The 25,950-nt window shown below is 47.6% G+C and overlaps 1 protein-coding gene across 1 annotated transcript in view; it reads right to left on the bottom strand.

The window, feature by feature from the left end:
• The window catches only part of LOC127302505 (dehydration-responsive element-binding protein 1A-like), a 49,621-nt gene extending 33,181 nt beyond the window's left edge, over window positions 1-16,440 (bottom strand). Inside the window, exon 1 of the mRNA XM_051332970.2 lies at window positions 15,572-16,440. Within this exon, the coding sequence (XP_051188930.1) occupies window positions 15,628-16,338 (711 nt within the window). The 5' untranslated portion in view covers window positions 16,339-16,440 and the 3' untranslated portion in view covers window positions 15,572-15,627. The remainder of the gene's footprint in view (window positions 1-15,571) is intronic.
• Between the last annotated feature and the right edge of the window lie 9,510 nt (window positions 16,441-25,950).

Raw genomic sequence — 25,950 nt, forward strand, 5'->3', positions numbered from 1 at the left:
AGCTCCCCTTCGATGAGGAACTTGAGGTCCTCTTCCCCATCGGTCAGAGGCAGGTTGCCCTCTGGCGCATGATCGGAGTTCCACTCCGGCTCGCTCGAGGAGAAGGATTGGAGGGAGAGGCCGGAGGAGACAGAGGAAGAGGAAGACATTGCTACAGGGGAAGAGGGTTTTTTGGTGCCGATAGCTAGAACAGAGGAGGGATATGAAGAGGGCTAATCGATCGGCACGGATAAATAATGAGAAGCCTGGTGGAGATTTAATGCCATTGCAGTTTCCGAGGAGGAGATGCTAAAGCTATCGAATTGCAGCGAAGCTGAGAAGACAGGACATCATGATGAAGGATGTTGCAACGGTTCTGCTCTGCCACGACATGACCCTTCGTAGAAAAACAGAGTGGTTTTGAAATTATCATTATCAAAACAGGGGGGCATGTGTTATCACCAGAATTTGGCCAAATCAGGAGGTGGGCCGTGAGGGAGATGGGCTTGGAAGATTACACGTGGAAGATCTCTGAAGCGGCCTTACACGAAGAGTTTGGGCTAGATTGCCCGTGTATCTGTAATATAGTAGATCGCATCTTAGATTAAAAGTTAGAGTTTGTCTCGTGCACGGTGGGGATTATTCCCACGTTAGAAAGTCCCCTGGACTATAAATATGTATCTAGGGTTTATGGAATAAACAACAACCAACGTTCAACCAACAAATCAATCTCGGCGCATCGCCAACTCCTTCGTCTCGAGGGTTTCTACCGGTAAGCATCATGCTGCCTAGATCGCATCTTGCGATCTAGGCAGCATAAGCTTTATGTTGTTCACGCGTTGCTCGTACTGAAGCCTTTTTGATGGCGAGCAACGTAGTTATCTTAGATATGTTAGGGTTAGCATTGTTCTTCGTATAATATGCTATCGTAGTGCAACCCTTGCATATCTAGCCGCCCTCACACCTATCTTAGGTGTGGGGGCGGCACCCCGCTTGATCATTATTTAGTAGATCCGATCCGTTACGGTTGCTCCTTGTTCTTCAAGGATTAGTTTAATATCTGCAATAGTTAGGCCTTACAAAGGGTTGGAGGATCCAGCGGCACGTAGGGTGTCGTTTGCTAGTCCTAGACAGGATGTTCCGGGGATCAACCTCGTGTTGGTTTTTAGGCCTTGTCTAGGATCGGCTTACGATCACCGTGCGTGGCCGCGAGGCCCAATCGTGAGTAGGATGATCCGATTATGCGGTGAAAACCCTAAATCATCGTAGATCGCATTAGCTTTATCTTGATCAAGCAGGACCACCATATATTCGTGCACCTCGTACGAATCATGGGTAGATCGGCTCCTTGAGCCGATTCACAGGATAACCTGAGAGCCGATCGAGGCTCGTATTTAATGTTTACGTGTATGCCATGCAGGAAACTAAGCGAGGCATCTCCATCACCTTCCCGACTGTATAGGTCAGGTGGCACGCCCTTGCATCAGCATCGGACGTGTGTACCAGAGGCTTTGCGGGCCGTCGCTCGGAGGGACCAGGGCCAGCCGCAGCCCTAAGTTGTTCCCGGCTCTACTGTGTTGCCCGTCGCTGCCCGCCGGTGGGTTTTGACCGCAACAACGACGTCGATCGCGCCGGTCCTGAGGAAGAAGAGTGCGAGGAGGACGAGTACGTCGTCCTCCTCGGCTGCCATTGAGGAGACGGCGGCGGCGACGACGGCATCTCCAGCCTTGGAGCGCCGTTGCGGATGCCGCGGATGACGTTCTCGAGGGTGCGCCCCGGAACGCCCCAGAACAGGGCGCGACCGTCCTTGTTCCAGCTATTGGGGCCGCCGATGAGCCCGTCGGTGCTGTGCATCTCGACGTCGTACTTCGCCTGGAAATACGTCGTCCACCTGGCGTCGTTGTTGTCGACCGCCCACGTCGGATCCAACCGCTCCTGGGCGGTGAGTTTAGCCCGACGGGCCTTGACGGCGTCCCACCATTGGTCCGTGCGCGGCTTCGGCGGCGGCGGAACGCCAATGCCGTTCACGGCCATCTTCCAGCCGCCGCTGCTTGGCAGTCGCATGTCCGGCGGGACTGGATACCGAGCGTGGTACAACGCCCACGCCTCCGCCACGGTGAGGCTGCCGCGGCCGAAGCCGTTCGCCGCGGCGATCTTGCGAGAGGACGAGGTCGACATTTTTTTGGAGAGACGAGGAGAAGATCTGGGAGGGGGGAGGCGGTGGCGATTGTGATGAGCGGCGAGAACTGCAGGGCGTCTTAAAACAGCGGCGGCAGCGGGTGGTTGCACGCAATAACTCCGGCGCGGACGGCCACGCGGCCATGCACGACGAGACGCGTCCCTGCGTCGCCTGGGAAAACAGGGACGCCATTAACGTCGCTTGACCAAAGGTAGGCGACGGGGTTTTAGCCTTCTGTGCCGCTGACGCGTCGGCCCCGCCACTCCCCGCCTCGCTTTTCGTTGTGTCCGCCGTGCCCGGTGCGTTCCCTGTGGGACAGGGACGGGCTCGGGGGGTCGGACACCGAATGGGGGCGCGCCGGACAAAAAAGGGCTTTGGGGGACGCGGCTGGAACGTATTTTCTGTCCGACGCGCCCCAAATCCCTTTAGGGGACGCTTTGGGGGACGCGGCTGAAGATGCTCTTAAAATCACCAGTTTTAATTAATACCAAAAGGTTATCGTTTTCTTTGTACGGGTGTGGCTCGTGAGGCCTCTTCCCATTTGGCGTATGGCCGTGAAGCTGTCTTCGATGTCTCGAAGTATATTTTAATGGTGGTTGTCGCTTGGAGGCTGGGAAGAAGGACGGCGACTGTGACAGCGGTGAGACAGTTGCAAATTGTAATACAGCGCGGCAACGACGCGGGCGGTCTAGCCTTATCCGTCCGGCCACAGTCAGTGCGCGATTACACACGCTTTCCTCACGGACCACTGGTGGTTATCTAGCTGGTGACTGATGATCTGATCCGTACGGGATCGATTTCTTTTGATTTTATTGTGTTTTAGAATTCAAGCGAATTAGCAGACTCTGTGGCATTCGTGATTCAGTGACTGGTCTGGTGAATTAATACACCCGCGGAAGCACTTTAGATCTGTTCAACAGACGCGTAAATAATTTAATATAAAGTTTAATCAAAAAAAAATTATATACTCTCTCCGTTCCGATTTACTCTATATTTTAGAAAAAATAAGATAAATTACCGTTGCATTTATTAGTACTATTTTGTGAACAATCAATACTAGTTACATTGAGAATAATAACGTCCAATAAGAAAGAGTAAAACCATTTCGTTTTCAGCATTGTTGTTACCTAAAAACGATAATGTTGATTATTTGAAAATAGATTTTAAGGCTAAAATGTAGACTATTTCAGAACGGATGGAGTATATCTAAAAAGTCTATACCATTAGATTCTTATTCAAAAAAAGATTTTTAATGAAATAATTTCTTGACATTATTCCATGATGGGTTCGTCGCATGAAAAACAAAAAATTTCTACCGTGAACATGAAGAAAAACCAAGATCCAATCTAGGAAGAAGCAAGATATAATCTACCAAGATCGAAGCAACGAGAAGATTGCGAGACTAACCCTCGAAGATTCCAAAGCCTACGGGATTAGATCTCGTTGTTGATGTAGTCGACCGTTCGCGTTGCAATCCGGCAGCACTTCCGTACTCGGTCGTGCGTACTGTGTCGATCTCATATTCCGAATCTACTTATGCGATATCGAACCTTAAGCGCGTGACCCTACGGTTCGTGAATTATGCAGACATGGTCGAGACTCCTCTCCGACCAATAACCAATAGCGGGATCTGGAGATTCATAATGGCTCACACACATTCAACGATAACTTAGTGATCGATTGAACCATTTACATACGATGCCGATTCCTTTGTCACATGATACTTTACTTGTCCGAGGTTCGATCATCGGTATCTCCATACCTAGTTCAACCTCGTTACCGACAAGTACTCTTTACTCGTACTGTGGTATGTCATCTCTTGTGACCCAGTCACATGCTTGCAAGCTAATCAGACCACATTCCACCGAGAGGGCCTAGAGTATATCTATCCGTCATCGGGATGGACAAATCCCACTCTTGATCCATATGCCTCAACTCACACTTTCCAAACACTTAATATCATCTTTATAACCACCCATTTACGCAGTGACATTTGATGTAATCAAAGCATCCTTCCGGTGTAAGTGATTTACATGATCTCATGGTCGAAGGACAAGGTAACTATGTATCGAAACCTTATAGCAAATTGAACTTAATGACTTGATCTTATGTTATGCTCATTTGGGTGTGTGTCCATTATATATCATTCATCCAATGACATAACCTTGTTATTAATAACATCCAATGTTCATGATCACGAAACCATGATCATCTATTAATCAACAAGCTAGTTATACAAGAGGCTTTATAGGGACTCCTTGTTGTTTACATAACACACATGTATCAATGTTTCGGTTAATACAATTATAGAATGGTATGCAAACATTTATCATAAACACAAAGATATTATAATAACCACTTTATGATTGCCTCTTGGGCATATCTCCAACATTCCATATGTTAGTTTTGCGAAAAAGAACCTTGGCATTAAGAGAGAGAGACATCGAACATACAAAGCACGTCAACAAAAGGAAAACTTACAACAAAATCTTTGAGATATCATTCGTCTTCCACCTTCAGACCACGTCGACGGCGCGACACCGCTGCCGCTACTCCGCAAGTCGTCCTGACGTTCTTGGATGCAAACGGGAAATTGCTGAACGGGTCAAGAAGACCGCATTTGTTACAGAGACAAGGAATAAGAAATAACCTCTAACGAGTTCCATGACTATCCGAACATTCCCCAGCCAAAAGAGGTCCTCGAGAACCACAACAAGTCATAATTGTATTGACAGTCGGATCTAAAACTCCTCGTGGTGTTTTAACTGAGAACAAAAGACACGAGAAACTCAATTATGCTCGTGTGCATTCTTATTATAAACGTTGAAATGTAGAAGTCAAATTTAATTATGGGCAATAAAAGTATATTAGTACTGCAACATGTATGATCTTTCCTGTCCATTTTCTGTCCAACATAATATTCAAGCCGTTTGCACTTGAACGGTTTGTCCATCTCATGGTGGTATTGTATAGAAATCGTCCAAGAAATATTGTATAATTCAACGAACGAGACTCTTTCATTTTAGACACCTACATCACCAGCCCATCTTATATACCCAGGAACCCGTGGCGGATGCATGAAAGAATTGGAGGGGGCCACACCTTAAAAAAAATTAAACTTTTCTGAAATACAAAAACAGCAGAAAACAGAGAACTGACACTTTGGCATCTTGTTAATAGGTTAGTTCCGGAAAATGTATAAAAGTGAAACGAAGTGTAAACAAAACATGTATAAAATGGTGTAAAACAAGCATGTAACATCAAAAACTATAGATACGTTCGAGACGTATTAGTGATCACCATCAAGATCTTCAATGATAGTAGTTTCTACCGCACAATATTTAATAATGTCATGTTGTATCCTTGAACTATCCAAGATATGCAATTTCCGGGAGCATTCTTCAAAGCAACCCTATTCACTTCTTCATTACCTTACGCATGACACTTTAGAAGTTCACTAAAATTACTCCGGTTGGTTGATTCTTCACTCTCATCATGTCCACGGATTGCCAATCCTTGTTTCAAAAGAAATCTCAAGCATCTAAGAGAGTACGTTAGCCTAGTATTGTAAAGAAGTACATTCTTCTTAGACACCTTCATAATAACATTATCAATTTGTGTGTTGAGTCCAACAAATAAGTTGTACTTCTCTTGAGCTCGGTTGTGATTGCTAGTAACAACACCCACATGCTTCTTAAATGATTCGGGTCTCTTCGAATTTCTAAAAACATACTTAACAAAGGCATCTCCTCCGGGACCTCCATTGGATCTCTCTTTAAACAAGTAACACACAAAGCAAAATGTTGCATCCTTTCCGATAATATATTCTAGCCAATTGTAGTGATGAAACCAAACAACGCTAAAGTGTCGATTTTTGCCCTTCTTTTGTTGTTGTTGGGAAAGCACGCTCATATGGTTGGCATGGACCTTTTAGGATATATCCTCTCCGAACATCATCTTGAATATTGACATCATAACTTGAAATAGGAATCCTTTCCCCCGGATCACGCGGAAGAAAGTGAGCATCATGTGACCTTGCATTTGGTTGTTGCGGTGAAGGTGGATGGGGTGTTGTATCTCCAATTTCAATCTCACTCTCAATATCAGATTGGACCGGAGGTGCGGAATCAAGGGACGCCAACAAAAGCCCACCATCTTCGATTTGTTCGTCATCTATGACTAACGGTGTTGAACAAGATGCAATCTTCTTTGATGCTTGTTTCTCAAAATGTAGCGCAATTTGGCAATTCCTCTTCATTTCAACACAATTGAAACATTAGCAATTTTATTGTGTTACACGCTGAGCCATGTAAGTTAGCAATTTAGAAAACAGAGAGAATAGTAACAGAGACATAGAGAATAGCTCACTTGTGGTCGCAGCCTCGCGGCGGGTCACCTGGTCTTCGGCAGGAAGAGCATGGCCACGGGAAGAGGGGACGAGCCCGACGGTCAGCACGGCGGCCGGGAATAGGTGATGTGGAGTCACGGACACGCAGTGAGGAAAGTGAGTGTCGGTCGAACATGCAAAGAGGGCGGGCGTGCAGCGGTGGTGCCGGGGCCACGACGGTCGATCGGGGCGCTGGTAATCGCGTGAGTGTGTGACTGCATACGCGTCGCCCATATCGTGACCTCGACTCCTACCAATTCAGGCTAATTGGGGTTTTTTCATGCCAGGAACCGATTTATCTACCCATCTCAAGACCTCAACTCCTCACAGGCTAGCAGCACTAAATTCAAGGATTATTCTGGAGGGGTGGAATGACACCACTGTGGTTCTTATTACTAAAGTAGATGATTCAGAGTTGGTGTCACAGTTTCGGCCAATCAGTTTTTATAACATCATATACAAAATCATCTCCAAAATGATGTCTCAAAGATTGAAAGCAATCCCCCCATATATTATTCCTCCTATGCAAAGTGACTTTAATGTACTGGTAGCTTATGAAAGTGTACATGCAATAAATTAAGAACAAAATAAGCTAAGTAGTTGGGGAGTATGCGGGGCAGCTTGACATGCACAAGGCCTATGACCATGTGGAGTGGGGCTTTTTGAAAAATATTATGAGGAAGATGGGGTTTTATGAAGGGTGGATTAACGTTATGATGACTTGTGTCAAATCGGTCAGATACCAAGTAAGATTCAACTCAGAAGAAACCGATTTGTTTATTCCTACGAGAGGTCTACGCCAAGGCTCTCGCCATATTTGTTTCTATTATTTGCTGAAGGATTGTCGAGCCTACTATTATTTGAAAATTTAGTTGGTGGCATTGATGAGATACGGGTGTGCAGGAATGCACCGTCAGTTTCACATCTTTTATTTGTTGATGATTCCCTGATTATCATGCGAGCGGACATGAATAATGCAACTTACCTACAACAAGTGTTGGACACCTACTGTGCAAATTAGGGACACATGGTGAGTGCAGCTAAATCTAGTATTTTCTTCTCTCCAGATACTAATGTTTTATTGAGTTCAGAAATTTGTGAGGCCCTCCACATTGACGCATGCTCTATCGGATAAGTATTTGGGCCTTCTAGCAATAGTGGGAGCAGATACGAGTGATTGCTTCAAGATTTTCATTGAGAGAAATATACAAAAGATTAATGGTTGGAAAGAAAAAAAACTCTCTATTAAAGGAAAAGAGATCCTTTTGAAGGAAATTGGACATGTCATTCCAGTCTATGCAATGTCTGCGTTCCTAATTCCAAAAGGAATTTGTAAGAAGATGATGGATGCAATAGCCAAATTCTGGTGAGGAGATGATGCAAACAAAAACAAGATGCACCGGTATGCTTGGTGGAAAATGTGTTACCCCCGAAGTGAAGGAGGTATGGGATTGAGAGACTTCCAGTCTTTCAATCTTGCTATGCTTGCCAAGCAAATTTGGAGATTAATAGATGAGTCCAATTCTCTTTGTGCCAAAGTTCTTCGTGCAAAGTACTATCCTGATGGTGATATTCTTCAAGCTGGACCTTTGAAGGGATCCTCTTTCACTTGGCAAAGTATCCTGGGTGGATTAACAACTTTCAAACGAGGTTTTATTTGGCGAGTGGGAGACGGTGAGAAAATAGATATTTGGAAGGACCCGTGGATTCCTTCAAGCCCAAATAGGGGGATTTTCTCACAGGGCGGGAATACTCTCCTAACTAAAGTGAGTCAATTGATGAATGAAGATGGTTAGTGGGATGAACAGATCATCCGATCTATTTTTAATCCGGTTGATACTAACCGTATTCTCCAAATTTCTATCAATAATTAGTGATTTTCTGATTTTATTGCATGGGCAGTAACTAAGCATGGTTGATTTACAGTTCGGTCGCTATCATCTACAGTGGTGTCACAGATCTGGCCATAATGGAGTGATTGTGGCAAATTCAGGAAGCTCGATTAGGAACCCAGTCTAGAAAATTCTTTGAAATTAAAGATACCGGGTAAAGTGAAAAAATTATGTGGAGAGCGTTAAATGGTATTCTTCCCTTGAAAAACATCCTGGCAAATCGTTGCATAGGGACACTTAATTTTCCAGTGTCATATGGCAAAGGAATTGTGGGCTGAGTTAGGCCTTGAGAATATCATTTCAGAAGCTATCGTGGTGGAGCATCTCCTACGTCTACCTGATAAATCAATTCCGAGCTTTGAGAGGATAACTCTTAAGGAGACAATCTCGGTTGCAAAAAAAAAAACTCATTGAGGATGTAATTGTGACCTGATCTCAGAGCAACAAGTTTCTTACGCACTTTTTTCCTTAACAGAATATCTAAGAAAACTGGAAGATTTTTAATGAGACGGCTTCATGCTTAATATATTATGATTTAAAAAAAAATTCCCAAAGGACACCGTGTACATATAGTAGACTATTCATATATTTATATATAACAGTCTTAAATATCACTTACATAGGTTATTTTTGAGGCTAGAGTCCTATTGGCACATGTCCTTTTCTTTTTTGAATCTAATTTTGACGCACGTCTTAGGACGTATGATTTTCTCTTTTGTTTTGTCCGCTAGTCGATTCCCTTTCATGTTTGATATATGATACGTATATATGACATCCACTGTGTCCTAGATTATGCAGTTACGTAACTTTTAATCGATTGTAAAATTATAGTCATATGTTTTAGATTTAACCATGAAAACAATTAAGATAACGTGAATTAAGGTGATGTTTTTATTTTAGAGCTACATATTTTTTTAATATAGATAGATAGATAGACAAAATAGATTTGCAAGGCCTTTAGTTCGACACATCACAGTGTGGTTAGGTTCAAAAATTAATACTCTCAGTCTCTCGGCTTCTGAACCTGGCGATGCTTTGCTCAAGCTGACTTCGTCAGCAGCCCGGCATCTAAGGGCATGTCCAATGCACTGTCCTATAGGTGCTGCTTCACACCTTTAGTTAGGTTTGGGTGGTCCAAAATAGGTTCGGATGAGGAGGCAGCCTCCTCTTCAAGAAGTGGGATCTTCAGTCCAAAAAGCATGCTTTTTGGAAAGAGAAAGAGATACGTAGTGTCATATTTGTGGGGTCCCTTCTCTCTTTTTTCTGACTAAAGTTGTAGCTTCCATTGTAGAGATAAAATTCATCATGTTGCTTCTTATAATTTTTTTACATGAAGCAGCTAGTTGTGTTGCTCATGCCCTAAGTTGGAGGTTAGACCAAAGCTTGATTCATGCGTCGCTGCTACGAAATACGATCAGCGATGACATCAGTGCGTCAACATCGACCAGATGCCAACAAAACAGGGGCAAGGGGGCACGCCTGTTTCAACTCAACAAGCAGATGGGCAGGCGGCCTTTGGTGGCTTCTGAGTTCTGAATGCGCAAGTGGTACGACTAGTATAGCAGCAAGTGTGTAACTAACGCCTTGACCAGTGGATATGAGCTCACGCTTTTGAGTTGACCGAGTAGAGGCTTGGAATTCTTAATCTATAAACTAGACGCTGACATTTTGCTAGCCAATAAAATAGGCGCTGACTTTTGTAGCTACATGCAACCAAACAACTTATCCAACTAATTCTTGTGTTTTTCATTCCTGTAGCATTTCACATGCCTTGCCATACTGTTTGTGCATTTTCATATTTCTAGACATTTAAAAACATTTGAATCAAACAGGTGGTCGCTGAAATTGGTGCATCGGCCACGTCCGGATACTCATTTCCTTCCTTTTAGAAACACAGTATAAATGCACATGTTCACATACATGCGTATATACTCACATCTATGAACGCACACACGCACATCCTACCTCTATGAACATCTTCAGAAGATTAAGCCGGTGGATTGGATCTTAAAATTGGCGAAGTCACCACAGACGCCTCGATGTCGACGGGAACGTCGCTTCGCACTGAATGAATATTCCGCCTTATGAGACACATAAATGTCAAACCTGGGGTTTGAATCCTGGTGGGCTGGAGGTACAACCACCATCCTAACTCATTTCCGTTTGTCACAAATCAGCATTGTCCACTGTTTGTTCACTCTCACCCACTTTTGCTGGAATTTTTGGGCAAGGTCATTTTTGTCTGACAACAGGTACACGTAAGCAGCATCCCCTGAGCTCAGCTCTAGCCTAGGTGTACCCTATGTATACCTTCCTCGCCACTCTCACACACTAACAATGCAACTCTCTCTCATGTTCTTCCCTATTGTGCCACCTCCATCCCTCCCAATATCTTCTCTTCTACCACCATCACCTCTGGCTCTGGCTGGGCCCGATCCGCCTCACACAATCTATAGCTTCTCCAACACTTGATCTTTCGCTCCTCCTCACATCGTCAAGCCTTTTTCCTCGGTTGTTGCCCTTTGGCACCGTGACAACATTGCTCCTTTTCATCTTATACCTCTCCTAGCCATGTGGAGACGAGGCCAAGCTCCGGCTGATAGCTCATATCAAGTGCCTCAGTCCATGAGCTTGAACAAGGGGACACAAGCCTTTCATGCACGTATCGAGTTGCCTCCCTCCATGTGTCGGCCTCCTTCTCTAAGGCTCTCAGCTACGAGCTTGTCACCATCGCCTGCAAATACCACCCCTCCCACATTTGTGGCGATGACGTGGTGTCCATCACACGACAAGTTCATTGTACCATCTTGTAGATCGCGCTCCTTGCCCAAAGCTATACAAATGAGAGCAAGCCAAAAGCCTTGCCAAGGAGCAAGACTATGAGTGTGAGGAAGCTCACCTAACTAGGGAGTTGGGGAAAGACGTCTGGAAGGAGAAACATGAGATCATAACAGGTAATCGGCTCTAGCAGAGGTGAGAAGCGTACCATTGGGAGGCTGATGAGATCGCAACAGGTAAAAGCTCATGACAAAGAGAGAAGTTGTCAAGGATCATGAAGGAGCTCAATTCAAGATTAGCGAGATGGAAATTGATGCCACTATAGATGATGTGGGATGCTAACTCTCCCAGAAGGATTGGAGGATACTGCTAGTGCCCCCTATGGCCGAGCAGGAGGGGTCTTTCATCGCACGGAACGATGCCTCCCCGTACAGTTTCTCGTTACTGAACCTTGATGAAGCCAAATAAGTAGGCTCCGGTAGTTGAATCGAATGTGATGGAGCTATGTTGTTTGTATTATCATTTTGTATTTGTGTTTGAACTAGTAATTTGAATTTATTTTTGAGTTATGATTTTGAAATGTGTTCAACTATGTGCTCGAGCTATGTTGTTTCAGTTATGTATTTGAACATATAATTTTAAATCTTACATATTGGTTTGTATGTTGCCGATTTTACGAGAAGGAGCATGTGGAAAAAAAAGTTAAAATGGGGGAACCCTCAGGTAACATGGTATATGGTATCCGTACCACTTGTCGATAACAATTATCCACAATACATCCTCCATTTGTCCGATCATATAGGTTTCCAACTTCTGCTATTTGAGTCCGGAGCGAGCTAGTAAGTGTTTTTGCATGGCAACTAACTGCCAATTGTCCACATAGCATGTCATATGTACAGGGCACAAAAAACACCACATGTTTGCAGTAATGGAGGATTTTCATGTAAATCGCTAGAGGACGATCCGAGGGCCCCGACATTTTGGCGGGGCAAATGATTCTTTATTATCAATTTTTTTAAGAGGGCACGGATTATCGCGTGCACTACCTATCTCCTAAAGCATAAGTGAGACCGTTGTCCACACAAGAGATTGATCTTAAGAATCAATCCAATGCGCAGATGGCGAGTCTTCTCCGCGAAGAGGAACTCAAATGGTATCAACGATCCAAAGCCCAATTCATTTTGGAAGGTGATTCGAATACGCGATATTTTCATGGTTTGGCCAATGGAAGACATCGGAAAAAACGTATTCACTCTCTTATCCAAGATGAAGGGGTTATTGAAGGCCATGAGCAACTTAAATCATACATTACTAATTATTATAAAGATCTGTTTGGTCCTCCGGAGGAGAGTTCTTTTTCTCTTAATGAGGACCTAACGGATGATATACCCCAAGTTTCTATAGAGGAAAATGGATTACTGACCGCACCTTATTCTGAGGAAGAGGTTCAGAAGGCAATTTTCCAAATGGAGTGCAACAAAGCACCGGGTCCAGATGGTTTTCCAGCGGAGTTCTATCAAACTTTCTGGGATACTATTAAATTGGACCTTCTAGATTTGTTCAGTGCTTTACACATAGGACAACTAGAATTATTTTGTCTAAATTTTGGTGAAGTAATCTTGTTACCGAAGGTTAATGAGGCAGAAAGGATTCAACAATATAGACCTATTTGCCTCTTAAATGTCAGTTTCAAGATTTTCACGAAAGTTGCCACCATTAGACTGAATACAGTTGCGGATCATGTCGTTCAGCCATCACAGATCGCTTTTATGCAAGGAAGGAACATCCTTGATGGAGTGGTTGTTTTGCATGAGACGGTACATGAAATGCATTCTAAGAAATTAAATGGGGTCATTTTAAAATTAGATTTCGAAAAGGCATACGATAAGGTCAAGTGATCTTTCTTACAACAGACACTCGGGATGAAAGGCTTTTCTCCAGAGTGACGTGCTCTAATTCATGACTCAGGTCAAAGTCTGATGGTCAGATTGAAGGTGTGATCCCACATCTGGTTGATGGGGGTTTATCTATCCTTCAATATGACGATGATACAATTATTTCTATGGATCATGATCTCGAAAAGGCTCGCAATCTGAAACTAATTTTGGCGGCTTTCGAGCAGTTGTCGGGATTGAAAATCAATTTCCATAAAAGTGAATTGTTCTGCTTAGGTGAGGCCCAAAACGATATGACTCTATATAAATAGTTGTTTGGTTGTGGGCAAGGCCAATTTCCTATACGCTATTTGGGTATTCCGATTCATTATCGGAGACTTACAATTGCGGAATAGAAAATTGTGGAAGAAAGATTGCAAAAACGCCTTAGTAGTTGGAAAGGTAAATTGCTATCCCTGGCAGGAAGATTGGTACTCATTAATTCAGTACTTACAAATATGGTACTGTATATGTTATCATTCTTTCTGTTACCGAAAGGAATTCTGCATAAACTCGATTATTATCGATCCAGATTCTTTTGGCAAGGTGACAGCGAGAAAAAGAAATACCGACTGGTGAAATGGAGTATAGTTTGTAGTCCCAAAGATCAAGGGGGGCCTGGAGTTCATGACCTGGAGGTCAAGAATTCAGCTCTGCTGGGTAAATGGCTTTTTAAGTTTCTTACCGAGGATGGGATTTGGCAAACTATTCTTCGAAGAAAGTATATTGTCTCGAAGACGTTATCCCAGGTGGTTTGGAAACCTGGAGATTCTCACTTCTGGGCTGGTCTCATGGCGACAAAGAATGTTTTCTTTCGCCATGGTACTTTCTCGATTAAGAATGGAGCACAGATACGCTTCTGGGAAGATGTTTGGTTAGACAATGCTTCCTTAAGTGAACAGTATCCTGCTTTGTATAGTATTGTTCGTCGCAAAGGTGATACCATTGCCACCGTAATGGCTACCTCACCCCCGAATGTGACGTTCAGACGGGTTTTACTAGGGCAAAGGCTACAAACATGGAACGCTCTAATTCATTGTCTGGGTGATATTCACCTATCGCCTGAACCGGATGAATTTAGATGGAATCTCCATGTAGATGGTAGTTTCTCAGTCAAATCTTTATACAATGCGATCCTACATTCTGATATACCAGTTGATAATAATAAGAAAATCTGGAAGATGAAGATACCATTAAAAATTAAAATATTTGGATGGTATCTTCATCGAGGAGTTCTTCTTACTAAAGATAATCTTGTTAAGCGGAATTGGCACGGAAGTTCGAAGTGTGTTTTCTGTCATCATGATGAAACCATTAAACACCTTTTTTTCTAGTGCCATTTTGCTAGATCTATATGGTCAGTCATCCAAGTAGCGTCAACCCTGTATCCCCCGACTAGTGTGTCCAATGTCTTTGGCAATTGGCTTCACGGTATCGATTCAAAGTTTAAGTTGCTTCTTAGGGTGGGGGCGCTAGCAGTTATCTGGGCGCTTTGGCTAAGTAGAAATGATAAGATTTTTAACGATAAAAATTGTTCCTTGTTGCAGGTCATCTACAGATGTACAGGTATTCTCCGTTCATGATTACCTCTTCATCGGGTGGAGAACCGAGACCTCTTTACGGAGGTCTGTACACGGTTGGAGGCTACGGCGAGGGATACTTTTTCCCTACATGGGTGACATCATAGTCTACGGCGAGGGCGCGCTCGGGGACTCCGGACGAAAGATTTTGGCGCGAAACGTCGTGTGGACCCGGGTAGTCGGCGACAGGAAGACCAAATTCTGTCGATTTTCCCTCCTATTTGCTTGCATATCCCCATTCCCTCCAATTTGCTTGCATATCCCCATTCTCTCCCGCCGAATTTGTCCATTCTCCTCGTCTTCCAGTTCTAGTTCCCGGAGGCGTCTTCTCGTCCACCACCGCTCTCCTCCTCGTCTTCTCGTCCACCACAATGCCGCCGAAGGCGACGACGAGCCTGTTTCCGTGTAATTTCCCTCCGATCGCCGATCTGTGGCTGATCATTTTGCTCCTTTTGCCGATCAACTGGCCGTACTTGTAGCACGGGACGGCGCTTTGTTTGAATTTAAACTATGTCCGCCGAACTCCGGGTGGACGACTGGAAATACGGTACTCCCCACGACTTAATTTCGTCCAATCCGACGGTTGTTTCGTCCGGATTTGGGCGTGGGGAGCGCCAACGAGTGGAGATGCTCTCACGACCAGCCTCCAAACTGATGGTGGTGCTGGAATAGTTTCGTCAGAAAAAACCTGAAGTTTTCCGGCAAAAAAAAAAAAAGCTCCGGTCGTTTTATACAATGCAAAGATCGCGGATTGTGGCAAGTCAACAGTCAAAAGCAATGCTCTGTTTCCCCAATTTGCACAATCACACTACCAAAACTGCTAACAGTGACCGTACAGAAATGGAAGCCAAGAAGACAACAAAAATTTGAAGGCGGAATTCGAAGTGGCGCGAACTAGCTAGCTCTGGTAGCTCCAGAGCGGCACATCGGCGAGGATGGTCTCGCCGTAATCGGCGAGCGCAGCAGCCGCGGAAGGCGGCGCCATGAGCATCATGCCCTGCGCCAAGCTCGAGTAGTACAGGTCCCATCCCATATCACTGAGGACTTCCAGCTCGAACGGCGAATCCTCGGCCCGCGAAGAAGACGACTCGTCATCGGTGATGGGGGAGGAGGGCGTGGACGACGACGTGCCGGACAGCGCGTCCTCCTCGCCCATAGCCTCCCGCCGCAGGAAGTCCTCGATGGCATCGGTGACGGCGTGGCGGACCTCCTCGAGGCTGCGGTAGGATGCCGGCACAGCAAGCAGCTCGGCGGAGTCGGCGAAGTTGAGGCAGGCGGACCCGGCGCCGGCCAGGGCGAGCATGGCGGCGTCGTGCGCCCGCGCGGCGATCTCAGCAGTGTCGAAGGTGCCGACCCAGAGCCTGCTCCCGCGCCGCCCTGGGACGCGCACCTCGCACACCCACCGCCCGGCATTGCCCCTGCGCCGCACACCGCGGTACACCGGGTGCCGCGTCTCCCTGAACTTCGTCCTTCCCGCCGGCCGCTTCGTCCACGCCGCCTGCTTCTGCCCCAGATGGTGCTGCTGCTCTGACGACGTCGAGGGAGAGTAGTAGTCCCCGCTGCACGGCGAGCCCGACTCCCCGCTCATCTCCTTCTTGATAAGGCACATCTTCTTCCTCTGATGATCGATTGACAGTCCAACAAGGAGCTTAGCCTCGGAAGTTCGGGAAGATTTGGTTGCTCAAGTGAAGTGGCTCTGCTCTGGGATGAGAAATTTGAGCAGAGCTGCATCGGGACCGCGTACTTATAGGTGGTGGCGCGAAGGGGGCAAAACGCGGCGAGCGAGCTAGTGGCTGAGAGGACACAGCAAGATACAGCGAGCGAAGGAGGATGCATCCCGGGAAGCAGACGAGAGCGAGAGTGACCCGACAATTTCTTTATTTTTACGGATCAGGCATCCCACTAGACGACCAATACCTTCCATCCTTATCGTTTTCTGGCTGTCTCTGCTTACTTTCGTGGTTTTGCCAGCGTCCCGCCGTTAAAGCTCGCAAATACGTACTAGTATATAAATTTAAGTATAAAAATTTATCCTAGTAGACACGCTACTTCAATCTTTGAGAAATCAAGTCTATAAAACTGATTTGGCGGATCTTAAAATTGATGAAGTCACCATAGAAGTTCCGCGCTCGACAGAAAAAACATCTCTCACTAAAAATTATTTCGCCTTTATGAGGCATCAGAGTGGTAACCTAAGGTTTGATTCTTGATGAACTTGGTCGCACTCAAAATTCGTCGGATCAGTTTATGAGGGGAATCTATTGGCTTCAGCTCAACTATGTATGTAGCCGAATGATTCGAGAGTGACTAGACGAATTCTTTTACTCTCTCTGATTCATAATACTTGACACTAGTATAGATATATCTGCAAATAAAATATGATCGGAGGGAGTAATTTTTATCATTGATCCCACTAGATGACCAATCTGTTTGATTCCAATGACTTCAAAACCACGGGACTAGCAGAAACGAAGGAACATTATGTCGTGGCATGTGATATCCTACATGAATAAAAGAAGTTATTGGTTGCACCACAGAGAAAATAAAGGAAATTTCTATAAATATTGAGTCATGTCATAGTTGTGATAGACACTTAGGAATTTTTCCAATATATCTAACCTTTTACTATAAATCATGTGAAATTGTAGTATATGAAAGCAATTCCTAGAATATTTGGTGGGTTCAATCACTTGAATCAAATGGCCTCTATAGAAAAAAATAATAAAGGTAAGAACCCTACAAAATTCTTTTTAAAATCGATTGAATCAAATAAACTCTAATTTATATCCTTTTCTTTTTTTTTTGCTTTGCTATTATCGTTTTCTGGATGTCCATGCTTACTTTTGAGGTTTCGCCCTTGCGTCCCAACGTGCGGCCGTTTTACTATATGTGAACCTGACATTAGAAGAACTTGGGACATCTTGAGCGGTCCGATCCATTTTCGGCACCAAATATATCTATTATATTTCGGTCTGTTTGGATCGGACCGTAGACATGCAAATGATTGTCCGACCACAGGTGTTGGTTTGGGTGGGGGGGGGGGGGGGGGAGGGGGGAGGGGGGTGCCCCTATGACCCGACATATTTGGTCTGCCTTGGCTGGTATGCTTTGTTGCCCGCAGTTTGAGCTAAATAGGCCAATATATGGGGTAAAGAGGCTTGCAAAGAGTACCCTAATAGCACTTCGTGTTTCAAAACCAGAGAACTGCTCTCTTGCAACATCTATAGGCCAGGGGCTGCCCCTATGACCCGTCGTATTTGTCTGCCTTGGCTGGTATGCTTTGTTGCCCGCAATTTGACTCAAATAGGCCAATATATGGGGTAAAGAGGTTTGCAAAGAGTACTGTAATAGACTTCATGTTTCGAAACAAGAGGACCGCTCTCTTGCAACTTCTCTTATAATGCGAACCATCAAATGAAGATGACATGAATTGTTGAATATGTAGAAAAATTACCATATATTGGCTTTCCGATCTTGGTTGGAGACCAACTGTGTGTATGTTTCAGCTTCTAATGCAATGAAAACAACATCTCTCCTGCTGATATTCAAAAAAAAAAGAGCATCGTAGTGCAAAGATTCCGATTAGTTGACCGAGATTAACTATTTCTAGATCAAACGTGCTATTGTAATAGAACATTATCATAATTTTTCACCGGCAGTAGTTCGGATTTTCTGATAGTAATTATGGAACAGAAGAATACGTACATTCCAAGTGTTAACACACAAGAGGAAAATACAAGAAGACATGTACTCATCAGTGTACCGATGGCGATGTGGCTGGGACCGCCCCTCCAAACCGAGACCGCCCACCATCCTGATCGACCCCGGTATCGAGCGGAAAAGGTAAGCGGCGAAGGCTGACTCGCGTGCGGCGAATCGGTCGCCTCCCATCCCCGTCCCGTACCGGCGCACCACTTGAGGTCCGTCAGTTGAGGACAAAACACCACTTTTTCCAATCCCAACTTGGGGGAGGGGACAGCATGCGCATCCCATCTCGTGTGCACTCGCAACCCATACTGAAAAAATCGCCGGTTTTTAGGGCATCTCCAGCGGGGGACGCATATTTATGTCCGTTTGCGTCGGGCGCGTCGGGCACGGACACAAAAAAACGTCCGCATGTCCACATTCGTCTGCCCCTTCTCCAGCGGCACGGACGCATTTATTTGACCGTATGCGTGATTAGAGAGGAGAGAGAGGGAAAGATTCTGTTTGTGTGGCTAGGAATAAACGTATGCGTGATTAAAGGAGAAGAGAGAGGGCTGCATGCAGCCCAACCGGACACAAATGGACGCGCGGACGCGTCGGCAGAGACGCATTCCTGGCGCATATTTGGTCCACGTTTGCGTCAGGACTGACACTGCGGACGTTTTGCGTCGCCCCGCTGGAGGGCGTTTTTTGTCCGCGCAGACGCAAACGGACGAAAAACGTCCGTTTGCGTCGCCCCGCTGGAGATGCCCTTAGCATCTCCAGCTGCGCGACGCAAACGGACGCCGCCTTCACGAAAATACGTCTGGCACCACGTTCAGCGGCGCGACGCAAAGTGGCCGGACCGTCCGCAGAGACGCAAACCTGACGCAAATATGCGTCAGATTTGCGTCTGTACGGACGCTGCGCGGACGCGCAAACTGTCCGCTCGCGTCTCCATCGGGCCCACCTGGCAGCGAGTCTGCATCGAGGGCATCGCTTCGGCAGTCAGCGCTTCCGCGTCTGCGCCGCAGCCTTCGCCATCAATGGCGCGGTTGCCTGTTCTGCGCGCGCACTAGCGGGCGGCGGCTGGGCTTCTGCCCTACCTTCAATGGCATCGTATCCCGCGCGCGGCCGCCCTTAAAAGTCCACCGGCCACGTTCCTCCTTCGCCCACACCTCCACTCGCACCACCACCGCCGCCGTACAACCCCTCAGCGCCTCCACCGCCGCCACAACAATATCCATGGGCGTCTCCACCGCCGCCACAGCCGCAACCCTGGGCGCCTCCACCGCCGCCACAACCGCATCCCTGGGCGCCTCCGGCGCGCCCAGCGTACGCTCCTCCGGATGGCAACTGGCCGTGGGTGATACCGGAGCTCATCGTGCTCGACAGTGACAACGAGCAGCAGTAGACGCTCGCGTTTAGGTTTTTTTCATGTGTTAAATTAAACTATGTAAATTATGTTTTCATGTTAAAAAAAATGTTTCGGCCAAAAAATGCGTCGTGCCGCTGGAGCCACCCCCCCTGACGCAAACGGAAACGCGGTCGATTTCGACCATTTCGGTCGACGCAAACGGACGCGCACAGACATTTCCGGACGCTAAAATACGTCGCGCCGATGGGCATCTCCAGCGGCGCGACGCAAACGGACGCTGAACGACCGTTTTCGTCCGCCATGACCGGAAATGCGTCTGGATCCTGCTCCAACGGTGCAACGCAAAGTGACCGGACCGTCCGCGGAGACGCAAACCTAGCCAAAATATGCGCCAGGTTTGCGTCTCCGCGAACGTTCCGTGGTCGCGGAAAGTGTCCACATTGGGTGCATCCGGGCCGGTCGGCAGTGAGTAGGTAAGCAAAAGATTTTTTTTCATTACTATTGATTGGCCAAAATGACCATCTTTACAGAGATGGTTAGTCGAGTTAACCTAAAACTACAACGGCGGTACCTACTCGTCGTCGCGCGACCTACACCGGCCTCGGTTACTCGCAGTCGCGCGGCCTACTACTGACCGCCGGAGGGGCCGGCGCCGTCGTCGAAGCGCGAGCGCTTCACGCACTCCGCACGCCGGGCACGCCGCAGATTGGTCACCCCCTCCCACCTGCGGCGTTCGAGGGACTCGGCCAGAGAGGAGTCCCACATGAGTGTCCTGGCCATAGAGTTGGCCTTCTCCGCCGTCGCCAGGGCCGCCGCCTCCTCCGCCGCCGCCTGGGCCGCCGCCGCCTCTTCCTTCACTTGGGCCGCCGCGTGCAACCCCCGCCAGCAGGCGACGAAGCGGGACCTGTCCCTGGCCGCCTCCGCCACCGCTTCGTCCCTGGCGGCGCTGGCGACCGCCAACTCCCGGTTCTCCTGCTCGACCCGCGCGGGAGAAGGGCCCCTCCGCTGGAGCGAGTCCAGGTCGGAGCACATTAACCCCCGAGCCATGGTGATCGCATAGCTGTTGGCTTCCTCCTCCGCCAACCGCGCCTGGCGGCGCTGGTCGTCCCCGGCGATGGTCTCGAAGGACGCGACCAGAATGAGCTGGTCACCGGCGCAGTCGAAGCGGCCGGGGACGGGGGCGTCGTCGTCCGCGATGTCGTGGATGACGGCGTCCGCTGGTGGGGCCGCCGAGGGGCCGCCATCGCCGCCCGCGCCTCCGCGAGCTCCGCCCTGGCGCCGGCGAGCTCGACCATGGCGTTGGAGATCTCCGCCCTGGTCGCCGCGAGGCGCCCTTCGGCGCGCTCTGCTGCCTCCGCCACCGCCACCGCAACCTCCGCCTCCGCTTCCGCCGCCGCCGCCTCCAGGTCCAGCTGCTGGGCCTCAACGCTGGCGGCGACTACCTCCTCCTCCTCCTCCGGGTAGAGGTGGTGGCACATCTGAACAACGTGCTCCCAACTAAGGTTCTGCCCCGCCATGGATGGATGGTAGGGTTTAGCTTGAGGTGTGCCCGTCGCCCCCACCGGTGTCCACCATATATAGCTACGACGGGGCGGGAAACGGTGTTGGCGCGCAGGTCGTTTCCCGCGCACGTGAAACACCGGCGAAACTTGCCAATGTATTGGGCACGCGCGGGAACGATTGTCGTCGCGCGGGAACAGTAATCGCCGGCGGCAGTCCTCGACGGGACGTAAAACGTCATTAGCGAGCTTGACGCTGTCCCCACAAAAAAATACTTTCACACCGCTGAAGGTACCCGACGCAAACGGTCGCTCTGGACCATATGGCGTCCGCGAGCCGACGCAAACGAACATTTCGGAACGTACGAAATACGCCGGCTCTTTGGAGATGCGCGTCTGTGGTTCGTACGCGTCTGTGGCCGTTCGTACGCTCGCTGGCCGTGAGCGCCTACCAACCCAGCTGCATCCCCTGCTCTCTGTTGCCTGCCAGGATTCTTCCCGTTCCGCCTGTGGCCGTGGAGTTTTATATTTTAGTGGTGGTTACCGCTTGTGGGCTGAGAAGCGGGACGGCGACAACCGCGGCAGCGACGCGGGCTGCCTACACTAGCTCCTTGTGGTTATCTAGGTCGTGTGATTAGTAGGGGCTTCATTATAATAAGAGCATCTCCAGCCGTGTCCCCCAAAACGTCCCCCAAAGGGATTTGGGGGACGCCGGCCAAAAAAACGTCCCAGTCGCGTGCCCCAAAGGCCGCTTCGGTCCGGACGTGCTCCAAATGTTGTCCGGCGTCCCTAGCCCATCCCCTGTGTATAGAGTCTCTACCGGGGACGCCGGACACGACTTTTACACTTACTTTTTGTTTGGAGGTCGCGTTTGGGGGACGTGGCTAGAAAAGGGACCTTCTCCAAACGAAAATTTTGTCCGGACGTCCCCCAAACGACTAATCCGGCGCTTTGCCCGGACATCGTTTGGGGGACGCGACTGGAGATGCTCTAAGAGATGCAATTTGGTATCACGATTCGGATTCATTCTGGTCGGTTCGCTCCACCTCCGATGCCCTTCGAACTTGGAAGTGTGGCGGACCACGGCTCCTCGTCGGTTGGGAGTTTTCGTTTTTTGTTAAGGTTGTTTTTAGTGTCTTTTGGGATGGTGAGGTGATGGCTACATCTCGTAAGTAGAACAAGATACTACCCACCCTATCTTCGTTTCGGTGGTGCATCTAACATTAACGGAGGGCACGTGGAGTTCTTTGTCCGGTGAATCTTCTATGATCCGGTCGGTTTTCGTATTCGTTGGTGTGGTTTTATGTCAGTTTCTTTCGATCTACGATTGTCATCATTGACGATGGTTATTGTACTAGTGCACTGGTCCTTTGAGCCTTAGCACGACCACTTCCCGTCTATCTACTACAATAAGCTCTACTACGATAAACTTTACCAATTCCGATGATGGAGGAGCGATGACGACGGCACGCCTTCGGCTCGTGCTAGTTTTTGTAGTCTTCGCTAGGTGGTTCAAGTACCTATTTATAATTTTTATTACTTTTAGGCTATTTATACTACTGTTGATGATTATTAATAGATCGGTGGAATTTCGTAAGAAAAGTGGGATACGTCATCTTTTTTGATCTGAAGGGTCAAGCTAACTTTCGATCAGATAAAGTTAATTTTATTAATTAGAAAGTCATTCTCGATGCATAATTATCTCTTCTCCGATGATCCGAGAGTTAACTAATCTGAAACCTAGTACTCTAATACTATTTGCCACTAGGTTGCCTCTAGCAGACACCGTGAAACGTGCTAATCCTTAAGATAACCTCCGCTTTCTGGTTTTAGAACTTTTTTGAGTATATATTAATATCGCGGAAATACCAATTACACCGAGCCTCTGCAACAACATACCCTAATGGTATAAAGGATGCACACAACCAAAAAAGAGGAAAAAAATAAAAAAAAGAAAGGCCTCGCTACAGAGATCCATAACTTGAAATAGCAACACTAACACCACCAAGACAACACCAGAAGATCAGCTTCGCCATAAGCGACGCTTCCAAAAAGGAAACAGTACACAAACGCTGTCATCGCCCGATCATAGATATTAGGTTTTCACCCTGAAGAAAGTCATCTCTCTCAAAACAATGCAATTCAACAAGAACATTGCGATGCACAACCAATTAAGGCCAGACCTTGGACTTTCACCCTGAAAGATAAGACTCTGAACTTCTCCTGTGCAGTCACCCCCACATATCAGTTGTTATTTCAAGTCACGAAGCACCAAGCCAATTCCACCTCACCACCAAGATCCAACCATCATAGCTATTCCACCGATCTTGGCTTGATGACCTTCTCCTGATAAAGGAGGAACCCACTGGATCCTCCTAGGTTGATGCCCGATCTTTCACAGCGAGAACCTGGGGTAGTAAATCATCCCAACAACGCGATGAACGCAGCCTGGAGAAGAGGGAACGAATCCAGCAAGCAACGGATCGATGAATCGATACGCCTCAAACCTGAGCTAGACAATCCTTGATGAACACAAGAACCTTCGTAGCGGATAATATAGATAAACGGCAGCGCCGTACCCCAGAGGGATGATACACGTGAACACACGCAACTAGGTATAACCTAAACTTTAGACTAAACTTGTTCTTCCTAAACCCTAGCCATCCCACCTCCTTATATGAGGGGAAGTGGCCAGCCAGCCTTGCTAGGCTGGGGCGCCGCACCATGGGCCCTGACCTGGTTTGGTTTGGACAGGTCCAAAACCAAACACAACACTAATTTAACCCTAATTGGCCCACCACATGACATGGCTACATTATTATCTCCTAATAACAAGACTATAATAAAATACTGGTACAACCTTAGACCTAATTATCATATCAATGGCTGTCCTAGAGTACCAGGCCTGGATATCCATATCATCTCCCCCTTCTTCAAGAAGCGTTGTCCCCAACCCGTGAGAGTCTTCTGGAAAAAGGTGACGTGGTATGAACATGACACGTCCTCGCCGTCCTCAAGTCTTGCTTGCCTTCCACACCACATCCTCTCTCGCGGCCTGCTTGACTAGATACAGCACTTGGCGCCTCCTTTCTTCTCCACATGAGCTTGGACTTCGGTGCCAATACCTTCCTCTTGCGAGGTTTTGATGAACCTCTGTGTCGCTGAACATGATCCTGCACAAGATGTGTAATGCCTGGGCCACATAAATGTCTCACACGTCCATCCTTGCCTCGATGCATCCGCGGTGTCGCGGAAGACTGGGCTGCAGTACTCCTAGCATGGTAGTGCCGATGCCCACTGTCTCCACTGACACGCTCGCCTCCCACTCCTCCCACGCGCATCTGCGCCACATGTACTGAAACATCATCAGCACTAACATCATCAGTCTGTATACTGGCATCAACACAAACTGGAACTGTAGCACATGCTGCAACTTCAACATCAACAACAAGTGTAGCTTCATCCGGCTTGTCACCAACAAGAACTGGCTTGTCATCTACAGGCATGGCTGAAACATCACCAACATCAATGCTCGGAACATCATGCACCTCTTGCTGCACTTTAGGCTTGTGCAACTTCTCTTTACGCACCACTAACTCCACATCAGACTTGATATGATCATCACCCAAAGGCTTCAAAGTCCGCTGTTTGCCACATGATAAAGGAGGAACCCACTGGATCCTCCTAGGTTGATGCCCGATCTTTCACAGCGAGAACCTGGGGTAGTAAATCCTCCCAACAACGCGATGAACGCAGTCTGGAGAAGAGGGAACAAATCCAGCAAGCAACGGATCGATGAATCGATACGCCTCAAACCTGAGCTAGACAATCCTTGATGAACACAAGAACCTTCACAGCGGATAATATAGATAAACGGCAGCGCCGTACCCCCGGAGGGATGATACACGTGAACACACGCAACTAGGTATAACCTAAACTTTAGACTAAACTTGTTCTTCCTAAACCCTAGCCATCCCACCTCCTTATATGAGGGGAAGTGGCCGGCCAGCTTGCTAGGCTGGGGCGCCCCACCATGGGCCCTGACCTAGTTTGGTTTGGACAGGCCCAAAACCAAACACAACACTAATTTAACCCTAATTGGCCCACCACATGACCTGGCTACATTATTATCCCCTAATAACAAGACTATAATAAAATAATGGTACAACCTTAGACCTAATTATCATATCAATGGCTGTCCTAGAGTACCAGGCCTGGATATCCATATCAGCAAGGTCTCCGCGCGTCCGCCCGTGGCTGCCGCTGCCACCCGTGGCCGCCGCTAGCGCTGCCCGAGGGGAAGACCTTGGAGGCGGAGAAGAAACCGCCACGCCGCAACCATCCTTGAGGCGCGCGCGGCTTCGTTGGCGCCCCCTCCGGCGGCGGCGATGCGGGGGAGGGGGAGGGGGGTTCTTGGAGGCGGCGCTAGGTTAGGGGGAGGGGGTCCTTCCGGTTTTCGACCTAAAAGACATCCGAACATAGACCATAAAATATCTGGCCTAGAAAACCGTTTGCCGTAAACCGAATAAAGTGCTTCAAAACCCATGTGTATGCATTTTGAACGACTCAATATCTGGTACTCAATATCTGGTACTCTGGATATTCTTCTAGCGGTTGGCAGGAGGGATAATTTCAGCTTTCCTCTTTCCCCGCGTGCGCC

The sequence above is a fragment of the Lolium perenne genome, chromosome 5 (assembly GCF_019359855.2).
Source record: "Lolium perenne isolate Kyuss_39 chromosome 5, Kyuss_2.0, whole genome shotgun sequence".
Classification (NCBI taxonomy): Eukaryota; Viridiplantae; Streptophyta; class Magnoliopsida; order Poales; family Poaceae; genus Lolium; species Lolium perenne.